Consider the following 19,791-nt stretch of genomic DNA (forward strand, 5'->3'; position numbering starts at 1 on the left):
CTCAGGCTATATTCCGGCACAAAACCCAGTGGTTGCCTTCTCCAGTGAGTCACCGGCGACCGTCGAACGGTCGCCCTTGACTTTTGTGCCGGAATATGGGTGCTGAAAATTTGCCCGGAATCCTAGTGACCTGTGATCACAGGTCATTAATAGGCTTATGGACTTTTTTGCATCAAAATATAATGTTGATGGGTTTAATTGCTACTTTAAAATGTTCAGGAGCCTAATTGACTCCTTAGGTAAAGTTGGAGGGCTTATTTGACCCTTTTCCCATATTAATAAATCTTTCTACAAGATATTATGTTATTACGTTAATACGTGAATATAAAAAAAATATTACAAATTAATAGATACATAGTATTAGTTAATTTTCATTTTCATTTTTCTTACCAAATAAGTTTTAGTAATTATTTGATCAATAAAATATTCAATTAATTGAATACAAAAGTTTGAGCGTGAAAATGCAATAAGAAAATTTTACTTTTATATATAATATAGATATAGATTAATATGTCTTTTCTATACGGTATTTTGTTATTACGTTAATACGTGAATATAAAAATAATATTACCAATTAATAGATATTAGTTAATTTTTATTTTAAATTTTTTTATAAAAATAATATTACCAATTAATAGATACTTCGTATTAGTTAATTTTCATTTTAAATTTTATTACCAAATAAGTTTTAGTAATTATTTGACCAAAAAAATATTTAATTAATTGACTATAAGAGTTTGAGCGGGAAAATGAAATAGAAGAATTTTACTTTTATATATAGTATAGATTAATATGTCTTTTTTGTATGGTATTATATTATTACGTTAATACATTAATGTAAAAATAATATTACCAATTAATAGATATTAGTTAATTTACATTTTTACATTTTTTTACCAAATAAGTTTTATTAATTATTTGACCAATAAAATATTTAATTAATTGACTATAAAAGTTTGGACGGGAAAATAAAATAGGAAGATTTTACTTCTAGATATAATATAGATTATTATATATTTTGTATACGATATTTTGTTATTATGTTAATACGTTAATATAAAAACAATATTACCAATTACTCCGTAATAGATATTAGTTAATTTCCATTTTACATTTTCTTACCAAATAAGTTTTATTAATTATTTTACTAATAAAGTATTTAATTAATTGACTACAAAAGTTTTGGTGGGAAAAATGAATTAGGAGGATTTTATTTTGATATATAGTATAGATTAATATATCTTTTGTACACAATATTATGGAGTTAATTCCATTTTTGGTCCTAGATTTATAGGTGGCATTCCACTTTTAGTCTTTTTATTTTTTAAACATCCACTTTTGATCCTAATATTATTGTGGCATGACCATTTTTGGTCCTCCATCAACAAAACAGTTTAAATTTCGCCAAATACAAGAGCATTTCAGTCTTCGATTTTGATTTTTTTTTTTCAAAAAATAAACATAAAAAATATAGCGGGTCAACATACTTTGTATAAAAAAGATCAAAATGTCATTGTATTTAACGGCATTTCAATGGTTTTCTTGACGGAGGACCAAAAATGGTCATGCCACAATAATACTAGGACCAAAAGTAGATGTTTTGAAAAAAAGGACTAAAAGTGGAATGTCACCTATAAATCTAGGACCAAAAATGGAATTAACTCCAATATTATGTTATTGCATTAATGCATAAATATAGAAATAATATTACCAATTAATAGATACCGAATATTAGTTAATTTGCATTTTACATTTTTTTTTACCAAATAAGTTTTATTACTTATTTTACCAATAAAATATTTAATTAATTGACTTCAAAAGTTTTGGCGGAAAATGAATTATGAGGATTTTTACTTTTATACGGTGTATATATATATATATAAGTTAATATTTAAGGAATAAGGTACAAAATTTTAGGCGGAAAAATGAAATAGGAAAATATTATTTCAAAGTGAAATGAAAATTTGGGAAAATATAAGGAGTTGTATAAAAAAGCAATCCGATTCTCTTTTTCTGTTTTGGATTTGACACCGCGATTTAAACACTCTTCGGGTGACCGGTCTCCACGTGGCGGATTCCAACTTTCCTATTCCAATCTACTTCATTCTATCCCTCAGTTCCGCATTCGTTCACCCGCCTAATCGGTTTCCTAGAGCTTCTCACCTGCTCAACCGGTAACCCTCTAACCGGCCCCTGTTCGCGGCATCCACTTCAAATATCTCCTCGCATTTGACTCAAATTTCAACTTCATTTCGCGTGAATTTCCACACGCATCTCAATTTGCATTTCCATTTACATTTACATTCCATTTGCATTTCATCTCCGATCTCTCTAGTCTCTACTCCCTCTCTCTGTCGCTCTCTTTCACTACAAACCCCCTTCTCTCTCTCTCTCCGCCTATACTTACATAATCGACATTGTTATATACGTATATTGCATGCTCGAATTTATATTTTATTGCTATTTCCCCCTTTCCCCCCTGTCGTTGTCGAAGTTGGAGTAACAGAGGAGTTGATCCATATGGGAAGCGAATCTCCGATTGGCTATACTCGGGTTTCTCTCTCTAGATATGCGTACGTATCTGCCAATCGTCGATGAATGAGAGCGCTGCCTAAACGCTGTCGCATTACTCTCCGTTCCTTCTCTCTCTCTCTATGCCGCTGTTGATCTTTGAAAAGCTTCCGTTTTTATCCTTCGGTAAGTTCAGTTCCGGATAATCTGATCGCTTCCTTCGTTGATCTGCTTTCCGTAAGCTTTGTGCCTAGCTTCTGAGTTGACTTTGCTTTACTTGATGATTTTGCATAATATACTTGTGTAAACTTAGACGCTGTGATTTTATTTGCGTGTATTTATTTTTGTGAAGACTGAGATATATGTAGGTTTATATGAAAATGTGAATTTTGGGTTGTTAATTTGATTTCCTAGTTTGATACCTCGTATTTAGCAAGTTTTTTTTTATTTTTTTATTTTTTTTATTTTCCCCTTTTTTGTATAGTGGGTTTTGTTTCTGATTGTGTATGTATATACGTGTTGAGGCAGTTGTGTATTCTAAAGATGCGATTTTTGTAAATATGTTCTGCGAATCGTCGGGATAGTGACTACGCTTTAGAATATATATGTTTCACGTATACGATACGATTCTTGTTGATGTCTTATGGCTTATCTTTTCAATGAATTATTCTTTTTATAAAAATTTATTCTTCAGTTGATATTTTGGTATAAATTCGTTTGTTGAGTGTTTTAAAGAATTTAAATGGAGGTGTTCAGATCAGAATAAGGGGGGATTAATTGGTGGGTATGGTATTTATGTGTATGTAGACTTTTGTGTATTGTTGACTTTTTGATGAGGTGATATCCAGTTCTAGGCTATCTATGTATTATTATCTAAATCTGCTTTTTATGATTTCTGCCCCTTTGAGTATGCATTGTTTAGGTAGAGCCATGTTATATTTGGCTGGCTTTCAATTTCTAGAGGAATGCAAATAGTCTATTTGTTTGTACAAAATGTTTGTGAATTTCATTATGGTTCTGTTTAAGTAAGAAATTTGTAAATGGAAAGCAACATGTTTCTAGATATCTGATTTTTGGATTGGTTTATTTTATATTTGTGCATTAGGAACCCTGAGTCTCTGACACCTGTTTCATTGGTTTGCAGTTGACTGAAGCATGTGCAGTGGTCCAGACCAGTCCAATTCTAGCTCATCTACCAACCAATCTAATTCTGATACAAAATTGAGTATGGACTCAAACCAACTTACTGTTGTGACTGATGATTGTTTTTCAAGTTTTCTTGAACTTGCCTCTAACAACGATGTAGAGGCTTTTAAAAGATCAATTGAGCATGAGCCTTCTGCAGTTGATGAAGTTGGACTTTGGTTAGTTCGCAAGAAAGGCTCTAAACAGATTGTCAATGAGGAAAGGACTCCCTTGATGGTTGCTGCAACATATGGTAGTGTTGATGTCTTGAAATTGATCATTTCTCAGCCAGGAGTTGATGTCAATCAAACTTGTGGCCCAGACAGGTGCACTGCTCTTCACTGTGCTGCCTCTGGTGGCTCCATCAATGCCACTGAAGTTGTTAAGTTGCTGCTATCAGCTGGGGCTGATCCCAATATTGAGGATGTTAATGGCCAGAGACCAGCTGATGTAATTGTTGTTCCGCTGAAGCTTCCAGGTGCTAGAGCATCTCTTGAAGAACTGCTATTGAACAATATGTCTGATGGACCTGTTGGTGAATGCCATTTGCAGGTGTCCATAACTACAAGTACTTCCTCGCCGGTACTCTCTTCCTCACCAGAAAATGGGTCCCCATGTTCACCTTCAGACTTGGTATCTTCTCCTATGGCATCAGAATTCAGTGATGTTCCTGCAAATTCTGCTCCAGAAAAGAAGGAATATCCTATTGACCCATCCCTTCCAAACATTAAGAACAGCATATATTCAACGGATGAGTTCCGAATGTTCTCATTCAAGGTGAGGCCTTGTTCTAGAGCCTACTCTCATGATTGGACTGAGTGCCCTTTTGTGCACCCTGGAGAAAATGCACGCAGAAGAGATCCTAGGAAATACCACTACAGCTGTGTGCCTTGTCCTGATTTTCGTAAGGGTGCCTGCAGGCGGGGTGATATGTGTGAATATGCTCATGGAGTGTTTGAGTGCTGGCTTCATCCAGCTCAGTATCGAACACGATTATGTAAGGATGACATAAGCTGTGATAGGCGAGTTTGCTTTTTTGCCCATACTCCTGAAGAGCTTCGTCCATTGTATGTTTCTACTGGTTCTGCAGTTCCATCACCTAGATCTGCTGCTGCAACAGCAAGTGTTATGGACATGGCTGGTGCATTGAGCCTTATGCCTGGTTCACCATCATCACATTCTGTTATGTCTCCTGCATTCAATCAACCCATGTCTCCAACTGCCAATGGAATGCCTAATTCATCTATGGCTTGGCCTCAACCAAATGTTCCGACTCTTCATCTCCCTGGAAGCAACCTCCAGTCAAGTCGCCTGAGGTCATCACTCAATGCACGAGATATTCCTCTTGAGGATCTGAACATGCTGCAGGATTTTGATGGCCAGCAACTACTTCTAAATGACTTGGCTTATTTTTCACAGTCACGTCCTAATTCTACAACTTTCAGTCGTTCTGGCTGTTCTAAAACACTAACCCCTTCAAATCTTGAAGAGCTATTTTCTGCTGAGATCACCTCTTCCCCTCGATATTCTGATCAAGCAGCGGCTTCTGGTGTTTTCTCACCTTCACATAAATCAGCTGTTTTCAATCAGTTTCAGCAGCAGCAGAACATGCTCTCCCCAACCAATGGTAATGTGTTCTCTCCCAAAAATGTTGAGCATCCTCTTTTACAAGCTTCATTTGCCATATCATCACCTGGTATAATGTCACCAAGAACTATGGAGCCAAAATCCCCTATGAGTTCCCAACTTTCTGCATTTGCTCAGCGTGAGAAGCAGAATCAACAGATACGTAGCCTCAGTTCCCGGGATCTTGGTTCTAGAAATGCCTCAATGATTGGCTCGCCAGTGAGTAACTCATGGTCAAATTGGGGTTCTCCCAATACAAGGATTGATTGGTCTGTAAATGGAGATGAACTTGGTCGCCTGAGAAAGTCATCTTCCTTTGAAAAGCTCAATAGCAATGGAGATGAGCCTGACCTGTCTTGGGTGCAATCTCTTGTAAAGGAATCACCACCTGAGATGAAAGACAAGTTGACAGCCCGAACTTCAGGGGCTGTGCCATCCGGTGAGGGTTTGAAATCCAATTCTCAAACTGATTCCATTGATCATTCTGTTTTAGGAGCTTGGCTTGAGCAGATGCAACTTGATCAGCTTGTAGCCTAGTGACAAGATGATTCATTTTTCGCTTTAGACAATTTTTTTTAGGGATTTATACAGTATTATTTTGGGCCTTTTTTGGCTGGTGGAAAGGAATGCAAGCTGGAAGTAACATGATGGGTATAAGCGGGCAAAACTCTCTGAAAGTATTATTGAATTTCAGCATCTATTTGTTTACAACAGACTTCTCAAATTGTTGACTGGGCTGTATCAAAGAAACCCAGTCAAGTTATGGTAAGGTGTAACTCTGCAATTTACAATTCTAGGATTAATATTCTCCCTTGTCTTTCATATTCTCCCTTGTAACTATTAGGCTAAAAGCTTTTGTATCTTGATGCCTCATTTTCCTTGGCAATATTGCTCTGATAATGTAATTCAAGGGATGAAGATTGAATAAAGGCACTTAGTTCTTGTTTTGGGGCTTTTTAGTGCGGGGAAAGGGAGCATTAATTTTTGCTTGATGTAAAACTGAACTAAGTTATTGTTATTATTATTATTTCATTCCATTTATTTTTTTTCTCACTTATTTTGTCTGTTAAGTTACTTTCTGTGCTTGCTTGAATTCTTCTTCTAGACTGGCTGTTTGAGATTGTGATTATGCTTTCCAGACTGCATGCTGGGAAATCATGTGCATCCCTATCTTTAAATGTGTACTCTCGCTATCAGTTTTTCGGTGAGATAAAACATATGTTTGGTATTAGAGCAGGTAAGAAGTCATTTGATTGTATGTTTTGGGTTCTTCTGCTGAAATAGTTGAATCCTACTTTTAATGTTTGGTGCTAGACTATGATAGAATGCTGTGTATGGAGTCTATGATTGAAAGGGTGTCTGCCCTACCACAAAGGATGCTGCAACAAATGACATTGCAGAGTGGGTGGGGGATACTAAGGGCTTTAATCAACAGCAATAGTTTTTGTTGACAGAGCCTTCTTGTAGATTTGTGATAGTGAAATGTGGGATTTGATTAGGTACTCTTTTCTGTGGGTTTGGTATTTGCTTTCAGTGGTGGGCAGCAATCATCTGGAGGCTTCTGCTTTTTTTAAGGAAAGTTCATGGTTTGGTTTTTGGAGTGTATAGAGATATGATAGAGGTAATAGCAATCAGCTTCTGCAGGTTTTCTTTAGGGAAAGGACAAAACAGAGTGCCGAACTAGTGTTTCTTTAGTGCCTATTATAATAAACTTAGGGTGTGTTTGGTTGGTGGGTTTAGTTATAAGGAATATGTATAAAAGTGATTGTTAGTGTTTGGGTGGGTTTAGTTATAAGGAATATGTATAAAAGTGATTGTTAGTGTTTGGGTGGGTTTAGTTATAAGGAATATGTATAAAAGTGATTGTTAGTGTTTGTTGATAGGTTTTGTGATGTTACTATGGGTTTGGAATACCCCATTAATGAGAAAACCTATGCCTTATTAAATAAGGTTTCATTTTCCTTCCTTAATTATTAATAATCATTCTCATTCCACCTAAACTATTAGAAACGTCAATTAAAACTCTTTTTGTAATTAAAAATGAGTATCATTCCATCTAATTAGAATATGATTTTTAAATTGAATTAATGTTTTCAATTTTTTTTTGATTTTTTTTTCATATTGGTGCTTTGAATGCCATTATATTAAAATCAATTGCTTGATTTTTTAAAAAATTTTAAACTTTTATTCTTTATATAGGTTACACATACATAACCAATATGTAATACTATCAAACATGCAATACTTTCATTAAAACACATTAAACATTACAAGTATTTGATTCTCATTCCGATTCGATTGGGTGGGTTTAGTTATAAGGAATATGTATAAAAGTGATTGTTAGTGTTTGGGTGGGTTTAGTTATAAGGAATATGTATAAAAGTGATTGTTAGTGTTTGGTTGATAGGTTTTGTGAATGTTACTATGGGTTTGGAATACCCCATTAATGAGAAAACCTATGCCCTTATTAAATAAGGGTTTCATTTTCCTTCCTTAATTATTAATAATCATTCTCATTCCACCTAAACTATTAGAAACGTCAATTAAAAACATCTTTTTGTAATTAAAAATGAGTATCATTCCATCTAATTAGTAATATGATTTTTAAATTGAATTAATGTTTTCAAATTTTTGTTTTGATTTTTTTTGGTTCATATTGGTGCTTTGAATGCCATTATATTAAAATCAATTGCTTTGATTTTTTAAAAAAATTTTAAAACTTTTATTCTTATTATAGGGTTACACATACATAACCAAATATGGTAATACTATCAAACATGCAAAATACTTTCATTAAAACACATTAACATTACAAGTATTTGATTCTCATTCCGATTCTGATTTCCAGCGAACCAAAGACACCCTATGTGTTTATTTTCTACAAATACTGTGGGTAAAACATGTGAGAGGGAGGACTGAGGATTCTGGGTAGAACTCAAGAAGTGGATTCCAATTTGTTAGGTTTTTTGATCCTGAGAAAACTCCAAGGTCCTGTCCCTGTTCCCATCCTCCATAAACCAGCTATTGTACGGAGAACCATGAATATGCTCAAAGCTATCCATATTCCTATGTAACCATTGCTTTTTGACAGCAAAAACTCTGTCACAACTGTTAGTACTGCCACCAGAACCTGCATACATATAAACATCATTTCATCTTAGTGGGTAGTTCAAGTGAGGAATAAGAGTAGTGGTATGTGTTGGACGAAGGCCCGTGAAGGGTCACGTTTAGCAGTTGATGGTTAGGGGAATTGTTGGGCAGAAACCGATGAAGGGTCAAATTCAACAATTGATAGCTAGGGGACTTGTTGGGCAGAAGCCGATGAAGGGTCAAGTTCAGTAATTGGTGGCTAGGCGAATTGCTGGGCAGAGGCCGGTGCTGCGGTATATAAGGAGGCTTAATGGTAAGCGTTTGATCATAACAGTATGTAACGCAAGCTTACCATTGAATATGCAGAGTATGAAAAGTCAGATGCTCCAAAGTTAACACCATCAAGAACAAAAGCCAGTGAATTTATGGGCTGGGTGCCTGCAACAAACTGGCAATGGGTACCAAAACAAGATTAGAGAAGGGACATAAAAGTGTTATAGAGAGACACTGAGAAATCATGTGTGAGCCTAGAGTTTGTTGGAATACCGGCACGCCTATGGTTATGAGACGAATAACATTCTTGTCCTTCGAAAACACTCCCGACCCGAAGTACAATCCCACTCCAACCACCGCGGCAAGCCCATATCCCATTACAACTCCCATCTGCATAACACAATCTGGTTCAGTACATCTGCACCTTCTCTGCATTATGCAGAGTTTGTATGTAGCTAGCTAGGATTTTATATCATACCTGCAGAACCCTGGCTGCAGTTGCCTTTGCCTTCTTGTAGTCTTTTTCAGCAAATGCACATGCAAGAATTGCCTATAAATAGAGTAGAAAGAAGCGGGACTTACAGGATGTTTGACAATTAGCTGATAGTTTAAAGCTGATCGTGTTAGCTGGTCGGTCTGACCAATTGATAGTATTAGCTGGTCGGTTTGACCAGCTGATAGTATTAGCTGGTTATAGAAATGTGTTTGATAAATTAGCTGTTTACCTGTCCTGCAACGGCCAGGCCATCGGCGAGTAGAGAGGATGTTAGCCAGACCTGCAAGCAAACCTGAAAGGCAGCCATGGTTGTTGCACCAAGTCTTGCAGCCAGTGAAGCACCCAAGGTCACACAGAAGGTCACAGCTATCACCCTTGCTAGTAACCAAAACCCTAAGGTATAAATTTCAACAACATTTTAGAAAACCAGTAGGTTCAAATAAAAATACTCCAATAAGTATGAACAAGACTCACCATTCTTGAGAAATCTACTAAACTGCAAATCTTTGAGACTTGGTGGTACCAGCTCAACTTTTCCTACCAATTTGAAGAACAGGATTGCTGCTAACAAGTACCTGAGGGAGAAAAAAAGCGTTGGAATGTTAAGAAGTCGAACGCGATAAGTGCAATATATGAATCGTAATGCTTGTTAATTAGCCTGTGGGCTTACTGAGAAATAACATGAGCTATCGCAGCACCACTGACACCCCAGTGACAAGCAAATATAAAGATTGGGTCCAAGATTATGTTTGCTAAATCTCCAATAGCTGTTAGGCCAGAAAATGAATGGTTAATTAGTAAGATAAAACATCTCATCTGTATCTATTTTTCTCATCAAGGATGGATATTGATCCACTGCTGCTTACCGGTGGCATATAAAGGGGTCGTCGTATCCTTTAGGCCACGAAAGACGCCCTGCATTGCCAACGAGAGAAGTACTGCAGGGGCACCGAGGGCTCTCAGCACCAGATACTTCAGTGCAGGGCTTAACATGGGAGATCCCTGCAGGAAAACAAGACCAGACCATCTAGTTTATCCTTGTTGTTGAGCATAAATATAATATAAACATAAATGTGCAGTCCAACTATCAGCTTAGACTTTTAGTTGAGATGGAGCACATGTTTCAATTCTTCTGATACTGAATTGCATCATTGGGTAAGCAAAAGATGTGGACTTACAGATTTGACGCCCATTAAACCGAGCATATGTTTTGCCAGGAGCATGAGGAAGGCGGTTTGGAGAAGGCCAAGAATGGTGCCCATAGCCAGTGCAGTAGAAGCTGAAGGGATATTGCGCTTTTCGCGTTTCGCTTTCTTCTTGCTTGCATTGGTATCAGTAGGAATAGGGGACTTGCATACATTTGTTTTAGGATCTGAAAAAAGACACAATAAACTTTTTAAGCCAAGATGATTATCCCTAGTGAATGACAGTGGGAAAATATAATTGAGCACACACACCATCTTCTTGTGCAGATTCTTTTGTTTCATTTCTTGTGGCTAAACCATTCTCCATCTTCTCAAGCTCAGAGCCCTCCGCGTTGTCTTTCTTTTCGTCGTCGCCCTTAACCGGTGCAGACGACGAGGAGGATTCAGCCATCTTTTTCACAGTGTCTTCCTCTGCAACAAAGGAAGTGGTAATGTTGACCAGAGGGAATATTGTAACCTTGTTGGCTTGGTTAATGATGGAAATGGCAACTCCCACTGCAGCAATCTCCACAGCACCTGCAACATAAATGAACAAAAACTTTGAGATTTTGTTGGGCTGAGGGCGGTAAAGGGTCAAGTCCATAAATTGGTGGTTAAAGGGTCAAGTCACGGATTCGAGTCTCAACAAGAGCAAAAACTGTGCAGTTAAGACTGGCAGGTGCGGAGGGGAATTGTTGGTCGGAGGTCTATTAAAGGCCAAGTCCAGTAACCAACGTCTCGAAAATGTGTTGCTGTATAAGGACCTTCACTACTAGTTATAGCTTTTGGCATATGGTATAGGAAAATAAAGTTGAGCCTTTGCTACTAGCTACAACTTTTGGCTAGTTATCCACCAACAACACCAAAATGTCACAGGAACAAGCTAAGGGGGCCATCCAAACAATGCAAAAACATGGAATTAAGCCACACCTAAATGGCCAATAAATGCAGTATCAATGAGTGAAGCAATGGGATCAGCTGCTAATGCAAGAGCAGCAGGGAGCGCGATACGCAGTATCTCCAAACCGAGATCATCCAACTTGAAAAGACTCCTGAAATCATGACCAAAACAAAGTCACACATTTGAATTGAAGTAAAAGCCTTAAGCTGATAATTGGACTGCACATTTATACACTATTTATGCTCAACAATTTGAAACAGAACCTAAATGAGACTAGAAAGAAAGAACAAACACAATGGGGGTTTGGAGATTAACCTGGCTCCACTAAAGACAACCAAGAAGGGTATGTTCCATGTAGTCTTCTGAGCTTGAGCCTGAACTGAATGATTCTCAGCCATGATTCCCAACAGCTTTAGATGCAACTTAACTTAACCAATGAAATTTATATGACGACGAAAACCGGGGAAGAGGCACTTGTATATATATAGACCTGCATCAATCAGTATCACATTCCTAAGCTAACTGCACCAATCTCCTTGTCACTAACCAAAAAACAATAAAGAAAAGCTAACTGCACCAATCTCCTTGTCACTAACCAAAAAACAATAAAGAAAACAAAACCATGCATGTCTAGAAACCATGGCAATCAAGAAATCAGACACACTTGTGGTTCATGCTTGCATAATGCATATAAACAAATAAGACTATAAATTTGTTGTCTCTTCCCTATGAATTAAGCACCCTCAAAGCATGCTCCAATCTGCCTTCCTCAAATATTTTTTTTTTTTTAAAAAAGGGAAAAAAAGGAAAGAAAAAAAAAAAAAAAGCTCTAGCCCAGGAGTGGAGGGGATTGAAGGCTTGAAGGGAATTAGATTATAAAATATTTGCAGGCAATATTAAGAAATGAATAAGGAAGGAAGGTGTGTCTGATCTTCCTTGGTACTTGGCATAAAAGATAGTCTAGTCAAAAGAGAAAACACTACCATCAGATTAACTTTAATTTCATGCATTCAACTTTTGCTGATTTCATTAAACTACTACCAGTTTAATTTAATTTTTTTTTTTTGGCAAAGTTCAATTTTTGTTGATTTCATTCATCCTAAATTCCTAGTTTACTTTTATGCAAAGCCCAACTTTTGCCGATTTCATCACTCCTAAATTCCCAACTTAACTTCTTTTGCCAACTCCAAAATTTTCTTACCTATAAAAGACGAAATTCTCCAACTCGTACAAAATAGTAGGGAAAATTATACCATGACCATTATGGTCTATCTTGTAAAGGAAGACCACTAACATAAGATACATTTTTAATATACTGAAGGTTTATTACACAAATAAACCTTCAGTACACAAATGAAACTGTAGTATAATTAAAATGATACTTTAATATTGCTATAGTAAAACTAATGTGCATGAAAAATAAAACTAAAATCCATATCAGAGACATTCAATAACATATATTGCTAAATGATGAAGTGCAATTAAAATAATATTTCAACATTACTATAATGAAACTAGAGTGTGAAAAATGAAACAAAAAATTAGAGCTCAAGCAATCAAATGAAACTATAGTAGAATTAAAATGATACTTTAATATATAAAATAACAGAAGTGTCTGACTCATTTTTCCTGACTAAATTCAGGGGCATTTTTGTAATATCAAACATTTGGACAACATTTTTGGTATTAATTGATAATTCCTATAAATTTTTATGAATTCAAAGATATACCTTTTCAAGGATGGGACAATATAACATTTTTGGTATTAATTGATAATTCTTATAAGTTTTTGTATGAATTAAAAGATATACCTTTTCAGGGATTATAACGTTTTTGGTATTAATTGAAAATTTGAAAGTTTTTACATTTGTTAAGATCTCTTACTATTTTATAATTTCAATACTGCACTCATTTAATCTCATCCATTGTGTATAAATACACTCTATGGAAATCAAGAATGTTCACCGTCCTGTAATCCTACAAGGTTGATGAGTTTTAACTTCGTTACTACCATGTAATATATGCAGTTTATCTTTATTTTTTGGAATTTTTAAAATATTTTGTTTGCTTCTAATTCTTTATTTTTTGGAATTTTTTTAATGGTCTATAGTAAAATTTGTCGAATAATTAAGGGATAAATTACTATGATTCAATGGCCCATTAAGAAAGAAGACCGGTGATTAATATTGACAAAAAATCCACTATATTAATTAAAATTATCATACTAAAATTGTTTCTTTATCTACAAATTTTCACTCAAAAACCAATCCCTCAATTTTCTGATTCTTTAAAACGTTGGCATAAGGCTCGAAGCCTCGAACATAGTGACAATTTTAGATTAAGTTCATACTTTTCAATGAAAATGTCAGACATGTGACTTGTTTGAATAAAAAGTCGTAAATCCAGTCCAAAATTGTTATTATATTCAAAAGATTAAGGCCCTGTTTGGTAAATAATCAGCCTATCAGCCAATTTTGATTTATTTGACCAGTATTAGTTGGTAAATAATAAGCTTTTTTTTAACTCCCAAATGTTAAAATTCAAAAGGCTACTCAAAGTAGCATTTTCAAATAGCTTTTTTAGAAAAGAAATTATACCAAACAGTCATCAGCTAACAGCTAATTTATCAAACAACTTTCTACAATCAGCCAATGTTATCAACAAATCATACCTTCTAACCCAAATAGCCAACCCAATCAGCTAACAACCATTTACCAAACAGGACCTAAACCCTGAAAAAACTATAGCTTGTATATTCTAGAAGGCCAATAACTAGGATAGTACTACTAACAAACAAATATTTTCCCATTTTATTCTTTAAAAAATTTCCTTAAAATGTTTCTATTTTCATTTGGGTTGTGAATGCGGCAAACAATGGAGAACGACTCAGCTTTCGTCCTTATACGAAATTATATTAATAAATAAGGGCAGTACACAAATACTATGCACGCCTTTCAAGTTGTATATATCTTTATATAAAAGCAGTGAAGTGACATTTTCTTATCGTTGTTGCAAAAACTAATGATCACAAGAAACCTTGTCCCATACGCCATGAACACCACATACATCAAAATCCCCAAGTTAATGCCTCTACAACACAATTAGGACAATAATTGTTTTTGTATTATTCGACTCATTAACTAGCTTGGAGGATGTTTCAGAAAAAAAAAAAAAACTAGCTTGGAGGTGAGATATGAAAAGAGTTATATTATATAAACTCCCTATTTTAATATTTTTACTCTCATTTTTACTATCTGATATGACAATGAATGATTAATTATTTTTATTTTGTGGGTCTCATAAAAAATGTCTAAGATCAAAATTTTGTGAGGGTGAGTAAAAGTTAGAGGTATAATTAAGAAGTACAAATAATATTTTCTATATGAAAAATTATGATCTTTAATTTACCCACGTTAAATTTGGTACAAACAATACTTTCTTGATGTGAGTGTAAGAGTATCTCCAACAGGAAATTTTAGTGGGTATAATTTTTAGCTTAGTTAGAGGAGTGATGTGAGATGAGAGGAAAGGAAATTACTATAGCAAATCTTATTTTTTATTTTTTATTTTTAAACCCCACCGACAGAAATAAAACAAAACTCTACCAATGATAGGTGCACGTTGGGCACACCTGTCGTGCCCAGCAAGCGCATTAGTATCTGCTCTCCCCTCCCCTTCCTCTTCCCTTCTCCTTTTTTTTTTTTTTTTTTTGTTTGTTTCCTCTCTCTCCCTCTCCTCTTATGTGGTTTGACAAAATCCTAACCTCGAAAAAATCAGAATTGATGAGGATCGGATGCTCTAATTGGAAAATGTTTCTAAAAAATTTAGTAACTTTTGATTCATTAACTTGTGGTGGAGGATAGCTCACTAATTCACAAGTATAGCATTTGATGTATATAAAAAAATTGTGGTCTTTAATTTAACCATGTTAGATAGTGTAAAATTTAGTACAAGTAATATTTTCTTGATTTAAGTGTAATAGTGAATGTATATGAAAAATTCTGTAACATCTAACTCATTAATTTGTTGGGATGGAGAATACTCCACTAATTCACAAGTATAGCATCTGATGTATATAAAAAAAAATTGTGATTTTTGACATAGCAATATTAGATAGCGTAAAATTTAGTGCAAGCAACATTTTTTTTTATAATGTAAGTGTAATAGTTAATGCATATGAAAAGTTCATTAACAGCAATCTTGCTATTGTATGGTGGAGTATAGCATGTTAATTCACGAGTAAAGTATCCACCCCAATATATATAAAAAATTGTGACCGTTGACTGTACTTAACAACGTTCTAGATACCATTCAAAAATAATAACAATTTTATTTATATTTTAAAACACAAGATATAGTAGCTAGTATGGGAAGTTGTAAAAATGGGAGGAAAGTTGGTACCTTAAATGTGGCATGCAGCTCTTGCTTAATCCTTAGTACAACAAACTTGTTGGCTCACCTCATGCATGAAAACTTGAGTGGCATTGTGCCATTTATATAATACCCATTCTTCTCACTTCTCCAATGGGAATCAATATTTAAATATGCTAGCTAGCTAGCTAGTGCACATTGTACGATTTTGATGTGAAGTATTGCACTTCCTTTATTTTATTTTTATTTTTGGTTGGCACTAATAATTAATGGAATTAAATTAAAAGATCTTGCTCAATGCCTCAATGGTATTATTATATATTAATACCACATTTGATTTATTCGTCAAATAAGTCAAGAAAAAAAAATATGGTATGAAATTGACCTATTTCGCTATGTTGTTTGATTTGCTTGATATTAGTTATTTGTTTATTTCTACAAAATAATTGATTTTTTTTTATAATACCAAAAATGCTAGTTCTTCTCTATATACAACACACCTTCCAAAATCCAAACCATGCTGACCTATTTGCGACAATTTATATCATGGATCAGGGTTCACATAACATATGGACACTGAATTGAAAATACGAGATATAAAAATCATACTCGGTATAATACAAGACACAAAAAATTACAACACAAGTATATACACATTTTATATATTTACTTAGTTTTCAAAGCTGATTTAATTTTGGTACATAATTTGTGTTCATAGGTACAAAATTTTACAACACAAGATACAAAAATTCATAACATAAGACACAATTATTAATTTATTTCAGGTACATAATTCATACTTTTAAGGTACATATAATTTTATAACACGACACAAAAATGCATAATATAATACACATACGTATGCACCAGGGTCCACAGTGCACTGTGAACCCTAGTCCATGGTATAAGAATTGACCTGAAGGGCACTGGGTAAACCTTTCTCATATATAATAGCTCACAAATCACTACATTAAAAAGATACTCTTGTCAAAAACATTTTTTTTTTTGGGTTACTTTGATTGTCATAATATATTTATGAATATAGATGTATCTGAAATTTTAATTTTTTAAATAAATTTTTTAAAATATATAGTAACTTAGTTATTAGTTATAAAATGAATAATCGACATTAAGATCGATAGATATATATCTATTGTGTGTATTTACTTGTTGGTGAGTGGGGATCGGAGTAGATGTTTAAAATCTTCAACTGGGATGTGGTAGGTTACGTGGGGATGTAGTCATGTAGTGTTGCTGATCTATCTTAACTCGATTGGTTGTTATTCTTAATACACACAAATAGTTAAATTGAATTTTTATATACTATAAGTGGGTATTTGGTAATTAGGAAAGTTTAAAAACTTTCCTTTGAATTTAAATAAGAGTTTATTACCAAAATGGTCCATCAACTATTGTGAAATTATCAATTTGGTCTTTGATAATTTTCCGTGCCCAATTAAGTCCTCGACTTTGAAAACTTTAACCATTTTGGTCCTCCGTGTGGTCAGTCGTTAGTAGTCTGTGTAATTGGAGGGTAGTGAAGTAATTTTGCTTGAGAATACCCATTTCCGCCTCTCCATCGCTTCTGGCAATTAGTATAAGCCCTAAGATCTTGGGATAAGAAGGATGAGAAGCGAGGGATGAGGATGAAGCCGATACCGTTTCCGTCGTCTTCCTTGTCCCCCCGCTGCGTCCTAGCGCCTACCGCTGCCGCCACGCCTCCTATAAATATCAGGAGCCACGGACGCAGGCTCTGAAAAAATTTGGATTGATTTTGAGGTTGGTGCATGTGAGATAAGAGGATTTTGCCAGAAAATTTGGTATGAATTTGTGCCTTTGTTGTATGGAGAATGTAGCAGGTTAGAGTACTCTGTGGAGGGGTGTTGTAGGAGGAAGTTTGGAGAAAATAGGCCGTCGGAGGTGGTGGCGGCGGCGGGAAGGGCACAAGCGAAGGAGGGTGTCGTGGCTGAGGTTATGGCGAAGGAAGGTCACCGGAGAGGCTCTGCGAGGCTGGAGTCTCAACTGGGGGGAATGGGAAGAAGGATTTAGAAGGGAAATGGGTCTTCTCAATTGAAATTCCATCAATGCCCTTCAAATAAACGGACTTTTAACGCTTAAATGAACGGAAGACTAAAATGGTTAAATTTTTTAAAGTCAAGGACTTAATTGGGCACGAAAAATTATCGTGGACTAAATTGGTAATTTCGCAATAGTCGAGGGACCATTTCAGTAATAAACTCTTTAAATAATTTTGAAAAATTATTTCATGTTTGCCGCTGCAATTTTTACTTAGGAAAGTTTACATCAATGAGAATCTAAATTCTATGATATCAAAGAAAATAAATCTCACTAAAACAATGTAGGATTCTTTTTCTCAGATGTTTATATACAACGTTTTTTGAGGAGTGCAGTTAATGATGTTTCCGAAGATTTTAAGGGTGTGTTTGAAAACCCGGAAAATGATTTATGAAAATAATTTTTCTAGTTTTCAGTGTTTGGATGTGCCTGGAACATCAAGTCAACGGAAATCATTTTTCGTTGACTGAAGAAAATATGGTTATTTTGGAGGAAAATGACTTTCGTCAAAATTTGGCAGAAGTCATTTTTCACAGACCAAAAAATAATTTCTGATCACAATCGTTTCCGACAACAATCACAACCTTGATTTCCGGCGGAAACCATATGTTTGGTTTCGCAGGGAAACTAGAGTTTTATTTATTTATTTATAATAAATAACATTATTTTTAATTTTATTAATTCTAAGTAAAACAATTAAAATGTCTAATTATACAATTGAGTTTATTATCGATTTGGTCCATCGACTACCAAAATTCCTCAATTTAGTCCCCAACTATGTTATTTTTTTTTAATTTTATTTTAATTTAATTTTATTTTTAACACGAAATGGTCCTAGAGTCAAACTATCGTTTTTAAGGCATTAAAACTGAGGAGAAATTTATAATTTTACTTTAATTACCATCTCGTCTGTCCATTTTCATCTACACTCTTAGCCTAATTTGTAGACCGACACAAAACCTTCATTGAAAAATCCGAAATATCTAACCCTAATCTCAAAATCCATGATCGAAAAGTTGAGAAATCATTTGCATTTCAACTAAGAAGCATAACTCTACATCAGTGTTCAACAGAAATTCGTAGAGGTAGCTGTTATTTGTAATGGGTTCACGAAGAAATGATGCTGTTTGCAACTACAATACAAGTACGATTCTTTTTTTTTTTTTGGTCAGTTCTTTACGTGTGTGTGTGTGTGTGTGTGTGATCCTGTGAGACCACCCTTTGTAGATGAGATCATGAGATTCCATCTCAATCATCTATTTACAAAAAATTAATTGGCAAGATTTATTATGAAATCAAATTAAAAAAGGTATAATTAAATAGGTAGGGGTGACATAGTGATTTTATTGCATTTTTTTAATGAGATTATAATTGCTAATCAATTCTCTCCTTTTTGTTTTGTTTTGTTTTGTTTTGTTTTTTGTTTTAGACATTCTATATAAGGTAAGACTCCAAAAAATCAAAAGAAACTAATTTAGAGCAAAAGGGGTTGTGGAAAGTTAGAATATCCAATTTGCGAACTACAACACACGATAATGGCGGAAGAAAAAATATGTGAGTTTTTTTTTTTAAATTTATTTAATGTTCTTATTGGAGTTGGACATGTGTGCATTTATGCATTAACGTATGTGCAACTCATTGATTGATATACGGATGGACTTAGGATAACAAACGGTGTTTGGGTGAATTTGATAACTTTTATTTTTGTTTCCAAAATAATTTGGGTGAGGAAGGAACGATTGTGCAAATGCTTTACTGGGCATGTGCATAGTCACATGGGGGTACACATTAATGTGTTGTGCAGTTACGCATTGACGTATGTGCAACTCACTGATTGATATACAGATGGACTTAGGGTAATGAACGTTATATGTGTGAATTTGATAACTTTTACTTTTGTTTCCAAAATAATTCTACTGGGGAGGAAACATTTGTGTAAATGCATTACTGGACGTGTGCATAGTTAGATGGGAGGTTCACGTTAATGTGTTGTGTAGGTGTGTGCAGTTATGCAACAACACCTACACAACACATTAACGTGAACATCCTATCTAACTATGGGCATGTGCAGTTATGCA

At 34.7% G+C, this 19,791-nt stretch overlaps 2 protein-coding genes across 4 annotated transcripts; one reads left to right on the forward strand and one right to left on the reverse strand.

The window, feature by feature from the left end:
- Nucleotides 1-2,261: 2,261 nt before the first annotated feature.
- Nucleotides 2,262-6,372, forward strand: LOC116029284 (zinc finger CCCH domain-containing protein 30-like). Its single transcript, XM_031271208.1, has 2 exons — nt 2,262-2,697; nt 3,656-6,372. Exon 2 carries the CDS (start codon nt 3,667-3,669, stop codon nt 5,857-5,859), a length of 2,193 nt encoding a protein of 730 aa, XP_031127068.1. The 5' UTR covers nt 2,262-2,697; nt 3,656-3,666; the 3' UTR covers nt 5,860-6,372.
- A 1,713-nt stretch (nt 6,373-8,085) lies between these two features.
- Nucleotides 8,086-15,765, reverse strand: LOC116028304 (protein DETOXIFICATION 43-like). 3 transcript variants are annotated; one of them, XM_031269964.1, is made up of 13 exons: nt 15,668-15,765; nt 11,582-11,756; nt 11,296-11,417; nt 10,639-10,902; nt 10,360-10,553; nt 10,048-10,183; nt 9,852-9,948; nt 9,656-9,756; nt 9,411-9,574; nt 9,164-9,235; nt 8,959-9,075; nt 8,765-8,860; nt 8,086-8,452 (listed from the first exon to the last, which is right to left on the reverse strand). In XM_031269964.1, exons 2-13 carry the CDS (start codon nt 11,662-11,664, stop codon nt 8,258-8,260), a joined length of 1,641 nt encoding a protein of 546 aa, XP_031125824.1. In that variant the 5' UTR covers nt 11,665-11,756; nt 15,668-15,765; the 3' UTR covers nt 8,086-8,257. The 3 variants fall into 3 exon arrangements, with proteins under 3 accessions (XP_031125824.1, XP_031125823.1, XP_031125825.1); XM_031269963.1 differs by lacking the exon at nt 15,668-15,765 and adding an exon at nt 11,883-12,116 and having other exon boundaries at nt 11,582-11,833; XM_031269965.1 differs by lacking the exon at nt 15,668-15,765 and adding an exon at nt 11,863-12,116.
- Between the last annotated feature and the right edge of the window lie 4,026 nt (nt 15,766-19,791).

Source organism: Ipomoea triloba, chromosome 9, assembly GCF_003576645.1.
Source record: "Ipomoea triloba cultivar NCNSP0323 chromosome 9, ASM357664v1".
Classification (NCBI taxonomy): Eukaryota; Viridiplantae; Streptophyta; class Magnoliopsida; order Solanales; family Convolvulaceae; genus Ipomoea; species Ipomoea triloba.

What these genes read in the sequence shown, in the direction of transcription:
- LOC116028304 (XM_031269964.1), bottom strand. Translation starts at nt 11,664, where the DNA reads ATGGCTGAGAATCATTCAGTTCAGGCTCAAGCTCAGAAGACTACATGG. An exon ending in GTTGTCTTTAGTGGAGCCAG is followed by an intron (nt 11,418 to 11,581) that starts GTTAATCTCCAA and finishes TCATGATTTCAG; the next exon opens with GAGTCTTTTCAAGTTGGATG. An exon ending in TAGTAGATTTCTCAAGAATG is followed by an intron (nt 9,575 to 9,655) that starts GTGAGTCTTGTT and finishes TTTATACCTTAG; the next exon opens with GGTTTTGGTTACTAGCAAGG.
- LOC116029284 (XM_031271208.1), top strand. Translation starts at nt 3,667, where the DNA reads ATGTGCAGTGGTCCAGACCAGTCCAATTCTAGCTCATCTACCAACCAA.